The sequence below is a fragment of the Barbatula barbatula genome (assembly GCF_947034865.1).
Source record: "Barbatula barbatula genome assembly, chromosome: 11".
Lineage (NCBI taxonomy): Eukaryota > Metazoa > Chordata > Actinopteri > Cypriniformes > Nemacheilidae > Barbatula > Barbatula barbatula.
The window spans coordinates 15,133,025-15,159,537 of record NC_136774.1 but is presented as its reverse complement, the minus strand read 5'-3'; the positions used below and the strand labels follow the sequence as shown (position 1 = coordinate 15,159,537).

The following is a 26,513-nucleotide window of genomic DNA, read 5'->3' as shown; positions in this document are numbered from 1 at the left end:
CTCTGTGAGATCCTCTTCAACACAGACAGACACATACTGTACACACAAACACAGATATATTTCCTGTGTGGTTAAGGATGTTTAGTAATGAGTGTGTTAATTATGATTACACACAGTATTCTACCTAAGCACCATCCGGCAAATGTTGCAGCCATAAACAGAGTTGGCATGCCAAACCACAGAATTACATAGAGCAAAGAACTCAGTCACACACTGTTCCGTGGTTTTGCATTTATTTCAAAATAATCTGTAGTTATATAACGTATTACCACTTTCATTTCCATGCCATTTAGAGTTCCATGCTTTTCAGCACCATCCTGAGTCAAAACAGCAGGGAAAGAGAGAGCCGTCAATAAAACACAATCTCTCCATCTCCAGCTGATCAAGAACACACTACATGCTCCGAAAAACACTCTTTATTTCTTCATTTAATATCAGTGCAATATTGAAATGTACACAATGGTAAGAATCTATTTTCCACTGAATGATAGCTAGCTTTGATTTCAGAAAAATAAAAGACTAATTACAAAGTTTATTGGTGAAAGAGAAAGGCCCTGTATAATAAGTAATCCAGTCCCCGATTGCGAAGCATCATGGGAAAATATGGTGAAGCATTATGTCATACCCTGCTTTATTAAAGGTTACAGTAATAATTTAAATGACAAGAATGGCTTTGAATGCTATCTAAACAATGAACATGGGTTTCCATAATGATCGGAGACCTGTTTTGCATTTTCAAACAGTCCTAACTGGCATCCTCAGATCAGTTAGCATGTTGATTTTGTCAGAGTTAGTATGTAATGATGGTTAAAACTCTCCTGTGGAAAAGGCAGGAGGCCACACTACAAAAATTATTTTCTTAATATGTAGTGGTGTCTCTTTTTCCAGGAAAACACATCCTTAAAATAAAAGCAAAATTAAGCTTGCTTTCATGACCCACAATTGACTTTTTGTTTTATTTCGGTTTAAAACAAAAACATATGCCATTTTACACGTTTGAATTATCCTTAAAATTTTACTCTATGCAAGTCAATGCATTTTATTTTAAAGATATCATTTGCACCAGTGAATTACATACAAAGTCTATGCAAAGACACGTATAGCGAAGGTTGAAAATATTTGTCAGATCGCATCACTCAGGCAAAAATAATGAACTTTTTCCGCAAATAAGAAAGAGATTGGAATGCAATTGTTTGCGGTTGGTGTGAACCCAGCATTACTCGCGGAAAAAGATCGTTATTTTCGTGTGAGTGACAAAGATTTTCCAACTATCGCAGAAGACGGGAAGGTGTTCGCTATGCGTATTTGCATTGACTTTACGCTTGCGTTTGATGTGAACCCAGTGTTGCTGTTTCCTAGACATTTACTGCAAAACAAGACAAAAATAACAATTAAGAATTTCTTTTGTTTTTGCAGTGGACTGCTAAGTCACATCATCATCTGTCATCTAAACACCAGACTTTGCAGCAGTTTGTGCTTGAATAAATATCTTTAGATCACAGTGTTTTTCACATACACCGGGGTGGGGAGTAGCCTGCTGGCTTCCTACAGGAGAGATTTAGTAATACGTTAAAATCAGCCGTGATAATGAGAGTTAAATGACATAAAAGGCATCCAGGATTAAAAAAAACAGTTATAAGCACTGAGTGCACAATGACTGTTATTTACACATTCAGCAGTCCTTCAAGTTTCTAGTGAGGTGCTATAGATACATACGCACACAAACACACACGCACACAACCAAGGGTAGATCCACTGCAGTACAGTCGGCTTGTGCTCATAAAGATGGCAGAGATACGGTATAGAGAACCACACACACACACACACACACACACACACACACACACACACACACACACACACAAAGGCCCTCAGTTGTGTCACCAGTCAGCATCCTCCTCAATGTAGAAGTCGGGTGCGTTAGTACCATCAAACAGAGTTGGATCCATGGACTTCCTTTGCTTCCCTCGACCGAACACCCGTGACAAAGAGCCCAGACCCATCCTTTCCTTCTTCTTCCTGCGTCTCTGCTCCTCTAAATCCTCTAAAGACTTCGTAGATAAAAAATATTAATAAGCAAGTTAAAGTGATCGATCACAGAGACATTTTCAACACATGAAGAGTCAAACACCATATGTGTGTCTTACGTTGCAGAGTGAGTGCGTTCTGTGCCGTGGAGAATCTGACAGGGTTGGGCATCTTTCTCCCTCCATCATGGAGGCATCTGAGATGACGGATGGTTGTTTGGAGTGACAGGGACTGATACGAGCTGCGGCTGATGACATCATGCCAATGGTGTCCGTGTCGCAAACACACAGTGGTGCTTTTAAAACTGGCGGACAGAAAAACATATAAATATCACTTTTTTGGACCTGCAACGGCCCATACGTGCATCATTATAATGTGGGCGTGTCCTGGCATGTACCCTGTCTGTCCATTGAGTAGTAAAGGTTCTGCTGACTCTGTCGTATAGCCGCAGTCAGAGGAAGCTCTGCATGCATCGCCCACTCTTGGTTACCGTTGACGACAGTCTCCGTCGGCATGGCCAGCGAGTGTCGCTTAGAAACATCCTTGGTGAGAGTAGCCAAAGACTGTTTTGCCTGGAACACAAAAACAGATTTAATTCAATCGGGTTCTCAGCAGGTGTCATTGTAAACAAGTGTAAAACGTGTGAGAAAAAAGAACATTTTGTACTATCCAGAATGATTGCCCCAAATGTTTCAGTGTACGTGTGCAGTGAAATAAAAAATACGCCCGCACAGAGTTTGCAGAATTCTGTGGAAAAAGAAATTCCATTTTTCGAAAAAAAAAGCAGTTTTTAAACTCACATACCACCACAGTCATGCCAGAAAATAAGACCAAAAGGACACCATCATCATCATCACCCAAAGTCATCAATTGTTTTTATAAATGTTTTCAAATGCTGCAAGGAACTCAAAAGTACATACACAGGCACATGCATTTCCATTGTATATTCGCAATAAGTGCATAGGGTGATTCCAATGAAAACAACACAGGCGTGCAACTAATCACATTGTCTAAATTGTGCAGGAGGAAAGTCAACACTAAACCAATCAAAGAGAGACCTAGAGTTGAGTGACAGGCCAGGCTGATCTTACCGACACATTTTTAGGTGAAGCTGGTCTTTCTGGAGACCGAACGAACACGCGACTCTCTAGTTTCTGAGCCATAAAGTTACTCATCTGTTAAAGAAACACACAAACAAACACACACATAAAACTCAACACAGTTGTTTCTGAGCTAGTCTGTTGATATAATATTTAAAGACACAGTAAACCAGAGAAAACATCTTGAATCTCTGAATCTATTCCTTCAGGATAGGTTGATGGGTGGCTTGTGTGTTGCTCACCATAGCTAGTTCAGCCTCCAGCTCCTTGATCCTGTTCTCTTTCAGGTCCAGTGCAGAGCGGAGTGCACCTGCGTGTTCCGTGGCCTCTTTGGTTTGTCGACGCAGATCCCACTTTTCCCGCTCTAACATATCTTTCTCCCTCGCCAAGACTCTCACTGCATCTTCACTCTCCTGAAAAACAAAAAGGAAGTTTGTGTATACACGCGAGTCGGGGTTGTGTACATGGAGAGCTGTTTATAAATGTATGCTTGAGTGCAAGATAGCGTGCAGAAAAATACTTTTCGATGTTGTTCATAGTTGCGTATGAAGTCTCGTAGCTGCTCTTCTCGGCTTTCCAGTGTTGTGTAGAGCTGCTGCATCTGATTTACAAGATCAGTCCTCTCCAACCTCAAACGCTTCCTGTCTGCCTTCATTGCTGGAGGGGGAAAGAAATTGATTTACCTACATTATACATGCAACAACATTTTAAGTTGGAAAAGGTCAGGTCAAATAGACTTGGTTACCCATGTTGCCAAAGTATTGCATTATGTTGATTAAATGCTATAAATTGACAATTCCATGCAAATGTCAACCTTAAAAATCAAGTTATTACTAAAGGTTTTAATAGGTCAGATGTCAATACCATGATAATTCTCTTTCTTAGTTTTAAAAGCTTTTTTTTTTCAAAGGCAGGTGTGTGCATTGTCACAACAATAATGGAATCGTCACATCCATAACAACCCATATTCCTCATAAATAGACACATGCAAATTTGTATATAGTAACAATTATATATCCTACTATATATGTCCTACCATCCCTTCTCTAACTGTTGGGTATTTTTTCTTGTTTGCACATTTTAATTCACAGAAATCCTAAAAAAGTATGCTGTCCCTCAAACATGTATGTCATTTTTTGTCACAGCTATAACACATCAATTTGTCCCTCTTTTCAAATGGAAATTTCACATTCATAACGCGGGAATTGCTCAAATTCATAAATATTTTAGAAAGCAATTTAATGACAACCATTAAGATTAACCACAAAATCCAAAGATGCTCAACATTCAAGAAATCAATTTGAATGCTAAATCCAGTTGAATGTAGATGCGAGTTATTATACATTCTACCGCTTTCCTAATATTATTATTAGGTAAGATATCCATTTTCACACTCTAATCCCTAATCTCTCATGTGTGTTTAATAGTGTGTGATAACACAGGCAGTAATTGACTGTTTTAGGTTGTCTGTAGCTTCTGCTCTGACTTGCAAATTGCAGCCCATCTTTTCCAAGGACATTGAGTCCATTCACCCACCACTTAAAGACTCATTATACAGGAGCCAAACTGCACACAAAAAATCCTTTTACACACTTGCGCGCACACACACATACACACACACACACACACACGAACACCTGGTAGGAGGTGGAGAGAGATTGTGAATAGCTGAGAATGCTTAGATCAATAGCTCCTCTTAGAGCCGAAGCGAAGCTCTCCAATTCCAACCTTGTGTGTGTGTTTAATTAAATATTGGATGTTCCTCTTCCATCATAGAGGAGATAAGATTTCCTATTCGCAGCATTCACAATATTGGTTATTTTACTTTCCTTTATCGCTCCATCTTTTGCTGGTGTGGATCGTATAGTAAAAACGTACAATACAAGGGCATGTTTCAAAATTATTATTGGTTCTGAAAAGCCTTTCCTTATTTTAATTTACAAATAAAAAGGTTGCATCTACTGCGGATAGATATCAGCAGGCATTTGTTTGTGTTCAGGAAGGCAAACTGGCACTGCTGCTCAGCAAAGAACAGAAGACAAAGCCCACAATGCAAAGCTGTTTAGGTGTAATTATTGTTCTTGATTTCCGTTTAACGCTCCCTGATTTAGGATGTGAGGGTCACTGGAGAAAAGTTAGTTCAAAAGTCACAGAAGGATCCCTTCATATTACAACACAATATGGATATGTGATGCCAGTATTGTGGTCGGCCCTTTTCTGATTTCTTCTGCATTTCACAGCCACAGAACAGTAAATAAATCTCACAACAAAATAAAGGAGGTCTCAGAGCAAGATATCATTCAAATTATTTTAGGGAATTGAATCTTTCTCCGCAGGTTTAGGAACAGTCACACTTAATTCAGCTTTAGATTTTTCAAGGTACATGGTTTAATGGCACAGCAAGTGTTTCAGAATCATTTGAGATTATTATTACACATATCATTATGTTGTTTTTGCACACTATTTTAATTGTTTTTATTGTTATTTATATGCAGAAAATGTACTTGTGTCAAAATAAATGCTATGTTTGCAGATCTTGAATACTGCAAAGAAAACAACACAATACTTATGTTTAAATATATTTCAGGAACAAAAATGTAAAAATATGAATATCTGAGGGAATAAGCCTAACTTTGACAGTTTTCTCTCTCTTTTACATTGCTGTTGGGTGATTTTGTAATTCCTGATGTACAAATTCTTAGCTTGAGATTGTAGTTCGGTTCGGCCCACTTTCTAGCACATTACTAGGCAGAGGGTGAAAGGTCAGACTCATAGCATTTATTCTCCAATCTTAACTCACCCTGTAATGCCTCTTTTGATCGGTCCAGCTCCTGTTCTTTCTGCGTCAGCTGGACCCGGAGCTGCGAGACCGACAGCATCTCTACAGAGCAGCCACCTCCTGTCTCCTCCAGCTCACGATTCAACATCTCCCTCACCTGCTTTAACACAGACACCTCCTCCTGTAGACGTGCTACCTCCTCATGCAACAGCACTACAGAGAAAGAGAGTGAGAGACACTTAAAATGTATTTTACAACATTGTAAACTATTTTAAATAAGGACAAATCTGAAGATTTCTTAACAGACCCCTTACGGCTCTGAAACTAGAAAAACCACCTCAGGTGTTGTGGCACATATATAAGAACATTCTTGTCATGTCTTTGGGGTAAAAGAGAAAAATGTGCACGTAAAAGGGTGTGTTGGAATGTAAAGTCATTTTTGCATTGACAGCAAACAGAAACTGGCAACATCAGTCCTCAGTTGCTTACCAGCTCAAACTGCATTGAGGTATATTATTTTTACTTAACCGTTAGCTTTGCATAGATTTCTGGATCTGCACATGGATATTACTGTGTGTGAAAAAAATTATTAAAAACTGCTTTTGGTATTTTCCTAAAAATAATGAATTATTCATTATATTTAAAATACTGATCTTTTGTTTCGTTGGTCAGCACAGCCCATTCACTGATCATTTTGGGGTCCAAGTTACACACACAGATTCTTAGCTTTCATCTGTTTTTTGGTTGAGTTTTGAGCGATACAGATATACATATGTTAGCAAAAGATATGCAAAACACTTTCTTTCCATTAAAGATTAATAAGCAATTTTATTTAACTCTTCTAATTCACAATTACATCGTTTTGTGACCCCATGAGGACAGACCTGTGACACACCAGTTACGAACAACAGTGTTCAGGCCTTTAAGCCCTAAACAACTTATTACTTCACACATACGTTTTTATTTCTGGCTTGACACAAATCAGCTTCAACAACTTCATCCATACAATTGATAACCAAAGCACAGCCCACTCTGAATGTGAGGTTGAAAACAGGTGAAGAATTTTAAACGCCTGGTGTTCTTTCTTGTCAGAAGAGGCTGATGTCTTGACACAGGCATCTAATGCACCTCAAGAATCCACCTCTGTTTACTTTGAGACGGATATAAGACAGCACTGCCGATCTGGCACGGTGCATTATCTGGATTAAAGCTGCACGACTTCAGCTTCAACTAATCCAAAAATGAGGCTCTAGAATGCAGATGACTCTAGATTAGCTGGGTTCAGAGAAGGGTTAACGCTCTCTCTATACCAAAGGCTCTCGTTCAGGTGGCATTTTCTATTCTTCAATATTATATAAAAGAGTATTGTATGTATTTTAATATGGACTCTTTATGTGTCAGAACATTAGGAGTGGTGCACTCCATTAAGCAAGCGAGGCAGAATGTCCTCAGAATGGGGCTGACCATGTGTGTGCGGGACATAAAAAGGATAAAAGAATATAAAAAGGGGCATGTGTGGGCTTTTTATGCAATAAAGGAGCCTTGAGTGTCTTACCCTTTAAAGACATTTTCAGAAAAGGGCAGAGATCTAATAGCCACATTCTGAAGGGTTTGATTAATTCTATTAGTGCAGTCAACCACAAAATGAGTCTGTGTTTCTTGAAAAGAAGGCCAGAAGAAGAGCTTATCATCGACTTTACCATCAAAGCAAGAACTGGAACAGCATAATAATATACAATGACATTTTCATCAGTACATGACTTTAATGGTCATTATTAGATTCCTGCAAAACTCCACAGAAAGCATCGAGTATGACACAAAGTCAGGGGTCGAACACACAAAGCATGGTGTACGACACAAAGCCACGGTTCCGACACATGAAGCCACGGGTCAAACACACTTCAGGTCTGACACAAATTCGACATTGCATGTGATTGTTTATTAACTATTTGGCCTAACTAAATTATGATTTTAGCTTACTTACTGTACTCACAGTGTGTAGTACTCACAGCTCCATATGTAACACAATTCCACAATATCTTTGTGCTGTAATCGTCAACATTTGCTTTTTCTTTTAATCACATACAGAGCATCTTTTCTGTTATTTTAATCTGTTTCTCCTGTTTTTAAGGTCTCCAAATAAATGCAAATAGAAAGAATATTTTTTGAATGTGGGAGAAATATTGTTAGTAGTTCACAGGATTAAACAAAACAGATCTTATTTAAACAATTCAGAAAAGTAAAGTAAATTCAGAAAAACTGAAAATGGTCTTTGAAATGGTCTCTTAATTTTTTCCGCACTGCTACATACTGTAGATCTGCAGAATTTACATTTGGTCTTATATGTGAATATTGGGTTGTCCCACTAAAAGAAGGTCATATGGTCTTTTTCAAGATATAAACACAGTTGAAAATATTTTAACATGATATTTATTGTACAAGACTGTTATCACTGCTTAACATTTAAAGTCGACCTCTATGCATGAACAGAGCATCTCGTAGCAAATAAAAAAAGTGTCAAAGGTTATCAGGATGTTTATAGAGAGCACGCTCATGAAGTTTAGATAATAACAAGACCGTTGGCTCAAAGTGTGTGTGTGTGTGTGTGTGTGTGTCCCGGAAAGCTTGCTCTTCTCTTTGCGTACACTGGGTTGAAATGAAGCCAGTCCTATTCAGTGTGATTAAAAACTCCCAGAGTCCCATAAGAAGCTGTCTGCACTGATGATGGGCAATTACAATGCAAACAAAGCACAACTGCATGTGCATACCCGCTTTCAAAAATAGATCTCATGTTAACCTGAATGCCTTTTCAATTAAGAATGTAAACACGCGCGTGTTTGTGTTGCAGCACGTGTGCGAGCCCGTGTCTGTTTGAATATAAACATGCCTGATGATCTAACGGTCCCTTCTCATTGCATTTACAAAACAAACATTGAAAACCACATGAATCACTCCAACCAAAACATCCACTTAACACGCACTCGCTTTCTCAGTCACACCAGCTCTGCGGAAACTTGTTTACTGTTCTTCTCCAGCTTGAAGGAAGCGCTCATGACCACCCGCGGACTCACTCACCTCCATTCGCCTCTCATTCCCTCAGCAGCCGTGTCAAAAGATCAATCCAGATTAAAGAGGGAAAACTGAAATAGCATCAACTTCAAACCGCAGCTTGACGCCAAATGAATAAACTCAAACTCCCTCTTTACGTCCCTTGAGAGACTCCCACAGGTTAACCAGGTCCCTCTATTTCACTGGTTAAAAAGGAGGAGCTACTGACACCATTGTTTAACACACACACACAGTGGAAAAAGAAAGGCAGGATTTAAGGTCAAGGTGCAGAATTTCAAACAGGTAATGACACTCTTTTCAAACACATTCACTGAACTCTTACTTGCCAGATTCCTGTAAGAGGAAACCACACACGCACACACTCAAAAGTTAACAACCAACACACTGTTTTCAACATAAGCTACAGGAATGTAATTCCATTTATTTGTCAAACTTTATATTATGTATGAGTGTATACACATTGTGTTAGCATCACGATGCACGAGTTGAGCAGTTGCACATATTGCTAATCTTTCAAAGTTTGTGTCTAATGCCTCACAGCCTGGAGACCTGCACTAAATTGTGCACGGATCAATGACGTATAATGACCACTTATCATGTGGTGCAACCAATAATATCAATAATTGTATTCAATTAAAAATAAAATATGTCTTATTTTTTGGTTGAAATCTTTGAATGAATCTGTGATTATGTATGCTTAAGTGAATGGTATTTATTTTTCAAACATTTATATCAGTTGTATGCGATCTTCAGGAAAAATAAGTTTGTTCATTTTGTTCATCAAGACAAAATGAAAGAACCGTAGCGCCCCCTCTGATCAGCGGTGTGGGTTACAGAACAAAAATATGTGATTAATACTTTCCAAAACTCAAAGAAATGCAAATACTTTGTTTCTTAACATTTAGACTATTAAAGATTTGTAACACAAAAGCATGTCAAGGAAATTCATAAATTTTAAGATAAATCACGGTCGCACCACATGACATTTTTAAGGCTATGGCCAATTCACGATGAAGAACACTAAAATAACTCAATTTAAAAAATGTATCTGCACTTATTTGTACACCACATTCATAATGCTTGAATAACTGCAATAGACATTATTATTTATTTGTATTTTAAAATTGGCATGACGAAATATCTTTATACATCATTGACCCACCATTTGGGCATGAGAATGTGCACCCATGATGACCAAAGATTTAGTCGGCTCACTAGGCCATGACACATAAGCACACACAGGTTCACTCACTGTCACCAAAAAATAAACCTAAAACACACTTTGTAATCTAGCCGTCTGATTGCAGCTGTGTTGCTTTTCTACACCTGTGCAAAATTTTGCCGGTCCCAATGGATGGTTTGTCAACACAAACATTACACCTGTCAACAGAGATCACACATGCTGCATCGCACCACACGCTTAACACACAAACACACAATTTCACTTACACGGAGGAATGAATTGTGTGGCTAACTGCTGTGTTCAAAGGCAAACAACTGCAGTCTGCAATCCTTTCTGACAATACATGAATCTGTCCTCTATTTGAGTAATAGAATGAGAAATACACCATGATGTACAGTAGTATAATCATGATGAAGTACAATACAAAGATTTACTGTAAAGAACAAAACGTAAACCCAGATGATATACTGACATTTATGGTATTCTAAAAATGTATATATCGATGTAAAAAAAATCTCTTGTTGTGTGAATGTAGCCTTAACGTGAAAGGAGCTAGCGTCAAACCCTGTCTGGAAAAGATGAATTAAATCATTCATAATTCATTAGATTTGATTATCAAAGCCAGTGATCTGAGAACCTGAATCAGGTGAGGCTTTTCAACCCCGACTGCAGTCAGGGCTGAGAAAAACACTGTAAGATAATACGCTTCTTCACTCTTTCTCTCCTCCTGTATCAAAGTATAAATACAGTTTAAACTGCAATAGAAAATGAGATGCTGCTGACGTGTGTGTGTGTGTGTGTGTGTGTGTGTGTGTGTGTGTGTGTGTGTGTGTGTGTGTGTGTGTGTGTGTGTGTGTGTGTGTGTGTGTGTGTGTGTGTGTGTGTGTGTGTAAAATTTTGGCATGATGTCCAGGTTGACATTGTCCGATTCACAATTTCTCTCCTTTATGATGGTTGAAAACGGCCAATCATTTTTATTGGAATATTAATAAAACGCCCATCTGTATCATAATTTGGTTTTATAGATCATGTCCAGGGACAACTAAAACATGTAAAATCAACAATATCACAAGACAACAGTGTGAAATGCACCTTTTTTATATACTGTAATGGCACAGCAGTCTCCACAAAACAACGGTACGAAAATCACTAGAAAACCTGGTAGATAATGGTAACAGTGCCAGAAAAGGGTGCCATGCTTTTAAAAAGTTATTGAAACATATATTTTTGTTGCTTAAAATTAATATAAAATATTGTGTTCAATGGGAAAAAGCTAACATTTAAAAGAACACATTTTAAAGCTGTAATAGCAATACCACCATACCGTGAAACCGTCATATTTTTGCTTAAGGTTAGGAGTGGGCGAAATAATCAAAAATCTATTTCACCGAATGAGCAACAAATTTTCCTTTAGATTTACTTTCTTTCTTATAGTTCATTTGAACCAACCGTAGTTATAATGTAGGAATCGTATCAAAATACACTAAATATATCAATTTAAGTTCTAATAATGAGATTTATTATTTATTTATCTTCTGACTATATCATATGAATACAGTAGGAAGATAGATAACATTTATAACAATGAAGTATGAATATATGCACAAATAATGAGCATACGGTATATGACTGGTGTTATAAACTGGTGTTCATGGGGTCTGTACTATAGCTCTTCATCGCTCTTTACTCTCTATGAGATGCGCATATTTAGTGTGTTGCCTCTCTCTGTCTTCGGGTTTGTTTATTCTTGCGTTTGTCTATGAACTGCGAGTATCTGGTGACTCCACAAGCGTCTCCCAAAAAGGGGGTTTGCGGCGCGTCACGTCAAAACATTGCACATTTTGCATAGGCTCGCCGAAAGTTGCCTTTTATCAAAACTATTAACAGCTTTACAAAACAATCTGGCTTCTGAAATACGTGAGAATGAGCTTTTTTAATATGCACACGCAGATCCCTGCACCCCTGCACGAGCACTGAGGGCGAGAGAGAAAGCGCCGGACTGGAGCGAATCACGAAACTACAGACTCAAAGAAGGTCAAAAGAGTGTTTGATATGTTACTTTTTTATCGGTGCATTAATTCACATGTTTTTAGTTCACATTAATTCCCAACTTTCAGAGCGACGAGTTAACCACGCTTACTTACCTACTTATTTACATTCCGCGGAATAAAGAATGTGAAGCTGACATCACGCCCTATGTTGCATGTTGCAGTGGCGCTGCCATCTTTGGAGGTTAATACTCCACTGTTTATTATTGTTTTGATATGTACCGTTACATATTTTGTTTGATATATGGAGAAATCAAAGTGAAGGAACCATGGGCTTTTCCTGAACGACTCTGCTTAATGCTATTGCAGTTTTTAACAGCGAGATCGAACTCCCATAGTAATATTTCCTAATCAAACAAGAAAAACAAAACACTGCATTGATCCTCCCAAGATGGCGCAACATTCAACGAGGCGTGATGTCGATTAACAAGCTCTATACACGGAATAGACAAATCTCTTACGGTTTACATTTTATTCTGCGTAACAGAGTATTCCATCATTCCGCCCAGCCCTACTTAAGTGTATCCATCAAAATCTCATGCCAACACATGCCTACTTTGATCCAGCGTAACAAAAATAAATTCTGCACACGATCACCCAAACTGTAGCAATTTGCTAATTACAAACGAATACTTTGTAAACACCAAATCTTATCTGCCAGCTTAAAAATCAGAGCATCCTTCAATTGACCCTTTCCCAAGCAGTATGATTGACAAGTGATCTGACCAATCATAACGCCGATATTATGTGCCTCCCTGGGTATATATATATACCCAGCTTTAATGGACATTCACACTACAGCGTTAAACGATAACTAAGTTTTAACTATGAAAAATAATTCCAAATGAAGGAGAATAGCGGAGTTCACATCACAACTTATGCCAATACCGACACGAGACACGATATTGTTGGAATCATTAATGTACGAATTACAGATGGAAGCGTTTGGGTTTTAAGGCAAAATATAATACTTATTGATATAGATAACATTACATATCACAAGTATGAGCCAGCACGTGAGTTTAGAATTAACGTATGTTATCGTCTGCTGGTGTGGATGCAAATAGGTATAATTATTGTTACAGTTCTCAAATCCACAAATGCATATTGCAAACATTTATGTCTGAAATCAGAGTGTCATTCTTCCAGAAATTCTTCTATCCATCTACATCTCTAAATGTTTTTCTTAGAGTGCGCAATGATCTTACCTTTATCTAATGATGTATCCTGGATATCAATGTCACTTTTTTGGCTAAGGTCATTCAACGCTTTCTGGCGTTGCACCGATGCATCTGAAAGGGCAAACACACACAAACATCATTATATAAATAAACACTGTACATTGAAGCAGAATTTTTGCTGTCCTTCTACAGTTCTACAGTATTTGTTTTAATGAGGTAAATATCTAGAGTTCAGCTGAAATCGTGACCTCTGGTAACGGCAGTGGAGCAACTCAGCCCTGAAATACAACACCCCCCACTGCAGAATGAGCTGGAAGCATTTAACACACAAATCAATGACAGCATAGAGCCACTGGATGCTTGTTATAACGCCTTCAGGATAGATTTCACTGCCTAGAAATCCTCTCTGCCTAACTAAAATTAGTTTTAAAACAAATTACCAGCTTCGTTCTGCAGGGAGAATTACACTCTCTATCGCTCTTTAACAGATGGATGTTTTTAGTTTGCCCATCATTTTTTTGTTTTAGCATTGAAAACCTGTTATGCAGGTGCACTGTGTCAAGAATCAACATCCTTCTGATAAGATCTTACAGTTCACTCAAAAAAGCACGAACATACACACATGCACTTGAGAAAATATAGATTTTCTGACTATGAGTGACATAAAATCTTTAAAGTGGGAAATGTTAAGACTTTTAGTTGTTTCTTCTCTCCATATTCTGTCCTTCAGCTTTTTTCTGGAGCAGTGGGAAATAATCAAAGGCTGTTTCTCTATATGATGACATATACAATATGTCATTACTCAAAGAATACACGCAGAGTAAGGTGACAGGTCTCTGAGAGGTCATATCTCAGATAAAATGTGCAGGTTTAAACAGATCTGTCTTTCTCTCTGGCTCCATCTCTCTCTGTCACACACTGAGTTAAACAGATCGATGATGAATGGATGAAATGCTTTGTTTCCCATGCAGACATTCAGAAACAAGATTAAAAATGTGAGGGCGTAGAAATGACATGTCAGCCTAGAAAATGCAGCCGTGAAGAAAATAGCTTAGTTTTTGTTGTATTTAACAGCCTCTCTTGACATTTAAAAAACAGACTTGTTCTGTGGTTTACGCATTTACAAAATTGCTCATTCCTAGTTAATGTCATGTTAAAAAATACATTGTGTCTGATTGTAGAACAAGATGTTATTACAATTAGGCAGTCCTGATTGACATTACATTGTGACACTCATATGCTTGAATGTGATCTATGAGGATCGGAAGTTTAAAATGTCTGTTTCAGAGGTCAAAACTCCCCAGTCTTTCAGAAAAAGCCAGGAGATGACCAGGGTTGCTAAGCAACTAGGTACCGGTGCCCAACCTCACATGTCTACACTTCAGTCAGATGGGTGTCAAAAGGGCCAAAATGTGTAAAGTACTTTTCCAAGTTAAATCAATTTTGATCCCGAAAAAGCCCCATGCAAGTGTAAGGATGCTTACAGCTAATGCTTTAACCATAACTGGACAAAAAGCTAGACTTAAACAATGTTTTCCAGACATTAAAGTAAATACAACTTAGATGCCATTGAAAGCACCTTTGACTTGCTTTTGACTACCAGAGAAATGATTATCAAAATAAAAATGAATTTCAGCTTTCAAGCACATACAGTAATGCACTTACAAAAGAAGTCTATAGACAGCTCTTTCTAGCTCTATTGGCTTGTGCAGAATGACAACACGGATGAACGATGAAAGCCGAGAGCCACTTGAATGAATTAACTTTAGCCTGGAGAAGTGAAATGAGGCTTAAGAAATGGAGTACCTACAACATAAACAAACAAACCAATTCAATTCAGTTCTAGCCACGACAATATGCGTTATAGTTAAATCTGCAGAGCGCCGCTCAAGAGACTCTATAACTTTGAGCATTAAAGCAACGCAAGATGCAATGCTCGGCAGCGCCAAAAGCAACCAATTAATCCCGCTGAATGAAATGTTCATTGGACACAAACAAGTTAATACCAGCGAAAGCGAAATCTGCTAAAGCCGCGAGCTGAAGCCGATCCTGCTGATGGCCTTGCACATTTCCCGAATGACAAATGATCAATGATGCTCTCGCAGGCGAGTCTTCGGGCCTTGATCAGGTTGCTGAAATGTTCTGCTATGGACTGAATTTGAATTGTGCAGAAACACTGTCATGAAAATTTTAAATCTTTCAATGAAGGTTTTGTCCTGTTTTTAACCTCTCAGGCTAGATTTACCGCAGCAAAAGCTTTTAAGTCATCTGTATGAATGTGCCGAGCTTTTCCATTTCAAATCCCAAGAAAAATGACCATGTGGCGCAGCTATCAAAGTGCACCCTTGGTTTGCCAGTCTAAATATTGGAAAATTATTTCCAGAACATCCAATGAGAAGCTGACTTGTATGCAGACCACTGTGCCTGTAATCCAAGCTGCATCTAAAACTTTACCTTTAAAAACCATAAAGCCAAAAACCTTTAGTTTCAGACATTTTAGAATTCGTTTTGATGTCTAGCTGTAACCTCACTGGTAGGACGGTTACAGGGTGTATTTCAGGGGGATATATAATCTCTCAGTACTGTAAATAGCTGAATATACACACTCACTACCTCTCTCCCTGGTTGGTAACCCCATCCAGCCATTTTGATGCCAACCGGTAAACAGATATACTTGTAAGTTTGCTCCCGACATCTGTGTTTAACATTATGATTTACTCTGCAAAACTCGAAATCTTAAATCTCATCCAACAATAAACAACAGACTTGATTGATCTACCCCTAAAAATGTACACCAATGTATTTATAAAAGTTATATAATCTAAACGCACAACGTGCTAACACAGCTAACCCTAAAACAAACACAGTTCAAATAAACACTCAAAAACACACATTGCGTGACAAAAAACGTACAGGTTAGTAAGCATGACAGCATGCATAAAAACAAATGTATTTCTATTTACTCACTTTTTTGCCGTTTTATAATCACAGAGGTAAACAAGAGAGAGAGAAAGAGGAAAAACTGTCCTATCAGCTCCTCTAGATCTTCCATAAGAGAGCAGGTGGAATATGACACTGTCGGATGTGTGTGTGTGTGTGTGTGTGTGTGTGTGTGTGTGTGTGTGTGTGTGTGTGTGTGTGTGTGTGTGTGTGTGTGTGTGTGTGTGTTGTACAAGTGTCAAGTGAGTTCATTCAGAAGTTTAAAGCTATGCTGAGCAAAGGTTGTGGCACTTTCAACAGATCTATGAAATGAGTAAAAAAGGTCCTGAAACTGTGTGTAATTCTTTGGAGGATCTATTGAGGGAAATGCAATATAATAAACATAACCATGTCGTCAAATGTGTGTAAAGATCTTACATAATGAAGGGTTATTTCTTTTATTGCCTTAGCTATTTCTATCTACACTGTGGGTCACCTTGCATGGAAAAAGTCAGTAACCCTAACACTGGGTTCACACCCAACACAAATTAAGCGTTTTGCTTGAGTTAATTACATACAAAGTCAATCCAAAGATGCGTATAGATTCAAACTCGTGGGAGACAGTGAGAATAACGCGAATCGGGAGGCACGATTGTCGCAAAACGTGCCCCTTCCGCGAAGGTTGAAAATATCTGTCAGATCGTGTCACTCACATAAAAATAACGAACTTTTCCCGCAAGTAACAAAGAGCGTGGAACGCGAATGTTCGTGTTTGGTGTGAACCCAGCATAATACATTTCGTTGCACTGTACTTGTATGTGTGTAATGACAATAAATTGAATCCAATCCAAAAACACTGTGACACCGGACGCGAGCCGTGTCAGCCACCGTAGTGATTCAAGGGGTGGAGAAATCTGTTGGTTGCTGCATCCTCACCGCTAGATGTCGCTAAAATCTCCCCATTATTCCTTTAACAAATGTAAACAAGGTGCTTAAAATTTGTATTCATCAGCCATCAGAATAAATAGAGTTGTTTTACTTTCTGTGTAAATTATTGTGTGTGGGGGTTACATCATGATCAATTATACAGCCCTTACCACAGCATTTCATCCCTATGTGTTATTACGATGATAAATGAATGAGCTAGTTAATGCCGAGAATTGTATTTGTAATTGTAAATGGCTTCCATCAAGGGCACTGGAGCAGCAGGACGTTAATTTAGCAGGTGACCTAACAACCTCAATATAAAGATACTATCGCTGCTGTGACCAACAAACAGCTGTAATAAAGATTTACGTACAGCGTTCTTCAGTTCAGCATGAACACTGTGTTTGTAGGTATCTCTGAAAAAGGGAAAAATAGATGAGAGAAAAATCCAGGAAAGAGAGATGTAGTTCGTAACACTCTGTCAAAAATACTTTGTGATAACTGGAGACAAGATTTATTTTTTAAGCTTCTCTGACACTAACATGCACACACAGACCCTTATAAAAGAACACAAAACACACATTATCAACAACCAGAGGCAAATTAGTCTCTGTGGAATAAGAGTGCCAATACAGAAACGAAAGCTCTGGATGATAGTAGTCAGGTTGAAATCGAGCGAGAACACAGTTTTTCACAATTTACAACATTTGATTAAGCTTCATCAGAAGCAAGGAATAATATTGAGCAGTGGTCAAATGATGAGAGTTATTATAAAGCCAATATAAAAGTTGCCAAAATTAAATGTTGAGAATCTTAAGACCCTAATAATATAACGTCCAAGAATGTGCCTAGCAAATATTAATTATACTCCAATAAGACAGAAACGAGACACTTACATAAATTGTATCACATTTATTTTACACAGAAAATTCACCAAAACAATACCGGTATTGCATGCCTTCCAGTGACAACTCTGCAGAAGACTTTGGTACTAGATACTAAAGGGAATAGTATCACATATGTTAATCATTTATCTGGGTCAAATGCCTTTTGTCTAAAGATTGGCCAAATATCAGCTGATAAATAATTATGAGCTCACTTACAGTAATTTGAAATCTCAGTAAATCAGTCAATCTAGATTATAAAGTTCATAATTCTGCTGTGTTACTATATACATACATAGGGATAGTTCACACAAAAATCTAAATGTTGTCATCATTTATTCACCCTCATGTTGCTAAAAGAAGTTATTTTGAGGCATTTCTAAGTTGTTTTTCGTCCATGGAATGCAAGTTAAGTTTTTTGGTTACCAACATTCTTCAAAATATATTCTTTCGCATTTTGCTAAATAGAGCAAGCCATGCGTGTTTGATAAGACATCAAGATGATTTAATGATACTAAAAGAAATCTGAACACAACGTCCTCAACACAATTACTTTCAGCATTCAAATATTTTGTTATTTTACTGTAAAAGAAATTTGGAACAAAGGACCAAGGTAAAAGGATGTGTAAAGAGTGACTCCACATCCTCACCTTGAAAAAGAGATGGGCACCATTATCAATAATCAAATCCAAAAAAAAGGTTGGTCAGCATGAACGGAGACATAAATGAGTAGTTCAGAATCATTCACAAGATATGAACGAGCTAGAGTCACGTGCCAGGTAAGTCAGCAATATCAGGAAGTAAACAAATTCAAGATGAATTAAATAAAGTGGGAAAATGAAACTGGATGAACACTTAAAGGTAGCATAGATTAGTTGAGAGCATATGGCGCTCATATCTGTCTAATAATATTAGATTTAAAGTGAGCCGGAAAGTGAGTTGGTCTCTAACTTGATGGGGCTGATTTAGCCTGACCTTTAATGCTGCTTTAGTGCCATTTAAAGCCTTACATCTTAAATGATGGTGATCCCTTTGATCCAAGCATGGAAATGGTCTTTATAAGTGAACTGAGCTGTGTGTGGCACTTGACGGCTTCAATCCAGCAGCTTGATCTGGATATACGTCAGATGTTTCATCTACCGCCGTGCATTTAAATTAGGCAGTTCACACATCTCGGGGATCAGGAATGGGAGAGTCTACAGCCTGTTACCATGTCAGTGTGCTCACACACACACACACACACCACAGCTGTTTTGAACACACTTCTGCCGAGATATAAATAACTCCATCCGTTTTGCATTTTAATTATAGATAGGCACATGGACAATCACCTTGTCAATAATATAACCACTTTTATACAATACTCCATCATCAGAATTTATAACGCTTATGACCCCTTAATAGGCCTCATTATTGTCAGTGGGATAAACTAAAAGCATTGATCAGCTAGGGAGTGTGCAAGTGTATATGGATAGAGGGAGAAAAGCTTTCAGCAGTATTATCAGTGCTCTCCTTTGTGATGTCATAATGAGAGAAGATTGCCTAGCAACCTACACTGCAGCCTAGAGACAGACAGATGGGGAATTCAAACTTGAAGAGCCACTATGACATAACCTAAGCTCAATGCAAACTCACCTGTATGTGGCAAATTTTGTATCGCCTTGATGCCAGAAAAATACTAGGGTGTTTCTCAAATAAGCACAAATGATTTTAATGCTTCAAAAACCACGTAGGTTAGTATGTACAGTACATATAGGTTTGGGTCAATGCATATAGCGAAGAGACTGTTGAGACAGTCAGTATATATGTTTATATATAATTCAATATAATTTTGATTCAATTATAATAATACTTTTAGTTTGTAAAATCATAGGTAAATTCAAGTTGCATTGTTATATGGCACAATGCATATCGCCTTATTTAAGAGATTATCGCAAGCAGATGTTTCTTCAATATAATGCATCTTAAAATTACAATTACTGGAGTGATTTGATAAAGATTAAAGTGGGAAAATCAGATGTTTAATTGGAGGTTTGTATTATAGACGGTTTCAAAGCAAAAACATAAACAAACGTTACTTCGCACCATGCTCTTGTGGCACAAACTTAACTTCCGCTACACACCCGCGAAGAACAGAGACAACAAGCAAAACAAATAACAAGAAAATTACATTAGCTAGCAAGTAAAAAATATGTCTAGTCAGAATTAGTTTGGGTTACCAGTACTTGGCAAAACTTAAATGTGACAAAGTCACACAACCCATTCAACAAATTGTTTATTAAAAACATTATATACACAAAAATTCACTAAACTGTTTATTTCATACAATTATTATAGAATAAAATATTAATATAAATGTAGATTAATATAAATTCAATAAAATATAAATAGTTTTATCCAGGCCAGGCGTGTGCGTCCAATGAAACCGTATTGAAACCTAATTAAACAATTTTTGAGGTTCTTCGTTTTTGTGCATGTGTGCGTGTGTTTTTACAGTAATTTTCTACATGCAAATAACCCCCCCTCTGTAACTGCATGCAAACCAACAGCTGTCCCGTAAAAACAATTACCCAGTCGAGACATTGGGGCAATTTAAACATCAATAACACATATTAAGCACACACAGAGTCAGCTAAAACATGGGCAAGTGCACTTAGATCACCCCTCTTCCAGAAACAGGCTATAAAAATCATTAAAGATCCTGTTACTGGGTCAAGTTGACCTAAAGTGACAAATCACATCAAAAGAGTCACAATTTGCTGTCTGTGTGTAGAGACACGGTGACGGTGAAAGCTTTTTAAATTGGCATGTTCAAATCATATCTGTGAAGCATATCATTAAGTTTCAGACCGAAAAGTTGACAACGTCACTTTGGTTAAAAATCTAAATTTCCTCAAAATGATCTGTCTGTGTCAAAATGACTCTGATCAAAAGTGACAAGTGATATTTTAGACCCACAGACACATTACATCAGATAACACACAGACTATAGAACCATCAGGCAATGAACCAAGAGGCATTTGTGTTTATTTGTATGCATTTAGTGTCTTATTCATTACCAGCGGATCCTTGTAGGGCCATCTGCACTGCTGCTCACACTTCCAACAGATAAATAAGCACAGACCTTGTTTGAGCGTATGGGTCTGTTTGGGTTGTTTGGGTATCATCTTGAGTCATTAATTGTCAATATAAATTTGCCTTCAGATATGTTGCTAAATTACACAAGCATCAACAAAGTTTCAGATTAGCTGATAGAGCAGCTTGGTCTTTGTGAAATAAAAATGGGAGCTTTGCATCGGATGACCTGGCAACCCAAGCCTGAGGCCGAGCAGTAAGGGGTGAGGTGAATGTGGGACGTTAAACACAAGATCACAATCTGCTGAGCTCTTATTGAGTGCTGAATGAAACGAGAGAGAGCTGCGGACAGGAGGCTCACAGCGATCCTCTGACTGTCAGATTTCATCCGAGCTCTGCGGTCATGAGGCGGATGTCTACGGAGGAATGAGGAGGAGTAGAAACATTTGTGTCAGCCTTTTTGTTGCTTTTTCTGTGGTGGTGTTTTGTATGATTAATTGTTTAGCAACAATGAGCCTTATTTAAAAAAACAGCACCAAAAATAATTTCTTTGTAAATCGCATAAACATAAATTGTCGCTGACGTATAATTCAATGGGAAATTTACATATGAATAGGTTAATAAATGATTCACATATAAATGAACACTGCAGGAAGTAGTTGCAGAGGAAAATGGTCAAATATTCAGTGCTGAGGTACAAAATACAAAGATGTTTGACCGCAGAATGCAGTGCTTGACCAGAATCAAGCATCCTACGGAGTCATTTAAAGGGTACTCGCCCAAAATTGAAGATTCTGTCATCCTTTACTCACCCTTATGACTTTCCTTCTTCTGCAGAACACAAAAGAAGATCATTTAAAAAAATATTGGTTACCGAACAACGCCAGTACCCTTTGACTTGCATTAGTTTTGTCTATACAATAGAGGTGAAAGGGTACAGCTGTTCAGTAACCAATGTCCTTCGAAATATTATCTTTTGTGTTCCGCAGAAGAAAATCATACAGTTTTGGAATGAGGGTGAGTAAATCATGATTGAATTTAAATTTTGGGGTGAACTATCCCTTTAAGTTTTGTAAGTGTATGTGAAGGTTATGCAGAATATTTCCATACTCAACGTATAACACATAGGCTGGCTCATCTGCATGTACTGTACTGCTCTAAGAATAGACGTGTAAATTAACGTGTGCCTGCGTCTCTACGAATGTACCTAGAATCAAAGCTTAACTGTCACTTGAGGGCACATTCAATTCATCAACAATAATGTTAGATTGCAATTACGGAAATCACAATCCCGATTCCTCAACATTGTGTCCCTGAGAAAGGCACACATATAAGGGGTATTCAGACCAAAGCATACTAGGTTAAAAATGATATAGCCTAAACCGGCCCAGGGTGTCCACTCCACACAGAGAGCGCAGGTGGACTGCTCCAGGGAGGGGCTGTAGCTCTGACAGCTTTACCCTCGTCACCCAAGAGATGCAAAACAAGGAGCTGATGAACTGCATCCCAGGATACGATACAGAACACGGAGACAAACAACGGCTACGGCAACATATATTTGTACAGCATTCGTGTTGCACAATCATAATGACAGTATTAATGGGAAATGAAAAGCAATTTCCTGAAATATGACCTGCGTTCAAAGTCATTACTCTGATTCTTAGAAGTCTTCTGTAACCAAGGAAAGATCTATGTGTGTATGTTGCTAAACAGAGATACAAGAACTTTCTATTTAAACACATTGAATAACTGTTCTAAAACAGACACACAAATTGAAATGTGTATAAAAATACACCACCACACTATAGTTTAGCTATAAATATAATGGTCCAATTATGGTTACTGGAGTAAATCCATTTCGAATCAAATTTTTAAGATATATAAAGTGAAAGAACAGAAACAATGACTTGGCCACGTCAGGTTTATTCATCCAATCATGCTTTGAATGAGAGAAAGAAAGAGAGAGAGTTTGTATTCTCTCTATTCACTGAAGGGTCTTACAGGTACAGTAAGTCCTGAGACCGGTAACAGGTGCGGTTCTTTACCGTGATGGTCCTGTCGCCGCTGATGTTCCTGCGGTTCTCCCTGTTCTTCTACCTCGCCGAGTTCCGCCGGTCCGCGGCCGGTGGCTGTCAGCTCCGCACGCAGGCTCGTCACCCCCGGACTCGCGCCATCGATCTGCCGCGCGAGCTGCTTGTTCTCGTCCATCATTCACTGGATCTTCGCCTGCGGGGAAAATCCACGGAACTCACGGAGCGCGTCATATTGATAGCTGTTTCATGAAGACACTACAATCCCATTCTGTCTCTCCCGCTCTTGCAAAAGCGCACACATTTCCGATATCCACCAGATGAGTGAGAATATTTAGAGTCCCATGCTGTCTAATGTTTGTGTGTATCTGTCAGAGAGGAAAAGAATCAGGTAGAGAGAGACGTTGGAGATGAATGTGAGACGGCGTGCTTACAACGCGCCCGATCCTCTCTAGTGGAGAGAGTTGCGCGGACGCGAAGACTCCCAGCGGCAATTTAAATGGAATGTTCCATGTAAGGAAGAACAGAGGAGGGCACCTGTCAAAACGAAAGCGGACGTTTGTTTAAATCCAAACTGTTTGTTTAATATTCGATATATTTGCATGTAATTTTACATTAAATAGTTAACACACACACACACACATATATATATATATATATATATATATATATATATATATATACACTAAAGTGCATTTAAAGTTTCATTAAAACTGGTCCTCATCGTTTAAAGGGGTCATACATCAGTCAAGTATCATTAGCTTGATATGAAAACAATACACGTTTTTGAGTTCCTTATCTTAAATATGTAAGAATATGTATCTTCGGGACAAACATGACTGCAGTTACAATTTCATAAAATGTCAATATTGAGGAATGAGCAGAAAAGCTGATGTGATGAAGAGATAAAAATGTGACATTCTGAATTCACAAGACAACGTGTTGTGTTTTTCAATTCTGTGTTGTGAATTCAAAGACTGCATGTTGTCTATCCATGAGAGCAAGTATATTTCGTTCCAATTCCTTACTTCAGTTATCTACAAAATTGCTGAACAGTATAGTTTGGGGTGAATGGTATGAATGTGTTTGTGAGTCCGTGCTTGGATGTGTGTGAGGAAGGTTCAAGAGCTTGGTTTGTGAACAGGGACCAGTCATATATATAATAGACTCATTTACATATTTCTTATTAATAAGGAAGCTTGTTCTCCATTCAGCTATATTACCAAATTTACTCCGCAATGTGAATTCCAAAGGCACTCCCACTCTTGTAGTCAGTCCTGCCATATCTGGATGGAAACACAATAGATCATCTGCTCATTTCTTATTTTTTATGTTAATCGATCTGTCATAATGTCACACCAGGTTTAACAGATAAAACGCCTTATCCAAATGCACTATAAGAACACTTCATCACTCTTCTAAAATATCGAATAAGATAACAGTACAATTTTACTCCCTTAAAAAGCTGTAGCCCTACATATATACATAATCAAGCACGTTAGAATAGCACACTACACTTATTGTTTCAGCGGTGTATACTACTGTGCAGGTTATACATAACTGCGTAGAATATACAGCAAACATTCTATATTTTCCAACAATGTATTGTGCTTCATTTGTTAAGTGATGACTGAACGGGAATATTAATTGTAATTGTTAACATTGCTCGTTTGACTCATTCATCACGTCTTAAAATTACCACTGTTGGTCAATTCTTCTACTTTAGCCACACATCCTTTGCTGACCACACCCCTCTCAGGATGCTGCATGGTGAACACCAGCTGTAAATAATTGCTTTTCACATGGATGCATTCGTAAACCAAGCAGAAAAAAGTGACATTGAGGAACAAACAACAGAGGCAGTTTCCAGTTCATATCCATCATCTCACAAGGTAACTACAGGTAAAGCCTGAGCTGTATGGCAAATCTATTCAGTGGAAATTATGAGCCATATGAACCCCTCCCCCCTCACTCTTTTGTGACATCACTTCCTCCAGGCCAGTGGCAGAGCAGTGTGTAAAGGTTGACATTCAGCTGTCTGTCTTAATGTGCTTTTTGTCAGTGACAAACAGTGGAAAAATCCCTTGTGAAGGACAATTTTTTATGACCTCTATGGCATTTAAGCCCATGACTGGTGTTTTATTATTATTAGATTAATAAAATTAAAATAGATTAATTAGGTTATTAGATTTATTGTGGTTTAAGAGAAAAATAGGACCACGTAAATACAATTTATCTTATTTCCACTTTTTGTTCTGTTCTTTTTTTTGTCTGCTCTTTATTGGCCCTATGAATCTTTCTCTCCATTGTTCTTTGGGCCCCTCTCTCCACTGATCTCTCTCTCCGCTCTGTTGAGCAGGAAAATGAGGAGAGGAGAGACAATTAATGTAGCCCCTGCACAGCCAGAGACAATAGACCAGACAGACCCTCACACACATAAACTCATTGAGACAAAGTGGTTAAGCATCTTGACCAACAGCCAATCGACTCTTGGTCCTTATTCATCTGATATCAACCTCTAAAACAATGTATTGTGTAGGTTTAACCCTCTCCTAGCTGGGCTCATCACCATGGTAACAGCCCGTCCTCTAATGTCAGTCAGGTGTTTCTTCGGTGACCATGTGCTTCTGATTGGTTGGAGGCCTTCTGGGATATCGAAAGCAGATGGCATTATGGGATACGTTTGTCATTTGTGACATGTGCCCTCTGAGAACCAGCTGGGCCTTTACGCGCTGACCGTAGTGGATATACGTACACGCGTGTGTGTGGTGATGGGCCTTGATGAGGAATAGTAAATTGACTCTAGCAGACCCTATCAGACCTGGCCCACTCTCCAGGGACCCCCGAGTAAGTGTCTGTGTGAGATTAGTCTGGACCTTGCTAGGCCTGTCTAGCGCTGATTCAAACTCAGGGTCATTAATAGCGCTGTGAGCATTGAAGCTGCAAGGCTTTTTTAATCCTGAAGATGGGATAAACCTTGTAAACCTTTAATAAACTCGTTAAAATGAAATGTGCTTTTGTGTGGGTGATAATTGTGTGTGCTTTGGATTATTAAAAATGGCACAGCCGATGACAGGACGATGGCACCGACACTATTGTCATTTCTACCCCCAACCCAAGCTCTGAGTGGCAGGTTGGCTGATGGATATTTGGTCTGGGGAAGGAGGGTGGGGGTTTGACTCATCAGGGTTGGAGTCGGACAGCAGGAGCAGATGGGATAGGGAAATTGTCTGTGCAACCACACACATCCACCACTGACACCTATACCAGAACACTTCCTTTGTAAATTG

At 38.4% G+C, this 26,513-nt stretch overlaps 1 protein-coding gene across 1 annotated transcript in view; it reads right to left on the bottom strand.

Moving 5' to 3' along the window:
• The window catches only part of kazna (kazrin, periplakin interacting protein a), a 29,482-nt gene extending 5,806 nt beyond the window's left edge, over positions 1-23,676 (bottom strand). Inside the window, exons 1-9 of the mRNA XM_079468012.1 lie at positions 23,239-23,676; positions 13,416-13,499; positions 5,929-6,120; positions 3,649-3,785; positions 3,371-3,541; positions 3,120-3,203; positions 2,426-2,600; positions 2,148-2,332; positions 1,928-2,051 (exon numbers count right to left, since the gene is read on the bottom strand). Of these exons, the coding sequence (XP_079324138.1) occupies positions 1,928-2,051; positions 2,148-2,332; positions 2,426-2,600; positions 3,120-3,203; positions 3,371-3,541; positions 3,649-3,785; positions 5,929-6,120; positions 13,416-13,499; positions 23,239-23,404 (1,318 nt within the window). The 5' untranslated portion in view covers positions 23,405-23,676. The remainder of the gene's footprint in view (positions 1-1,927; positions 2,052-2,147; positions 2,333-2,425; positions 2,601-3,119; positions 3,204-3,370; positions 3,542-3,648; positions 3,786-5,928; positions 6,121-13,415; positions 13,500-23,238) is intronic.
• Between the last annotated feature and the right edge of the window lie 2,837 nt (positions 23,677-26,513).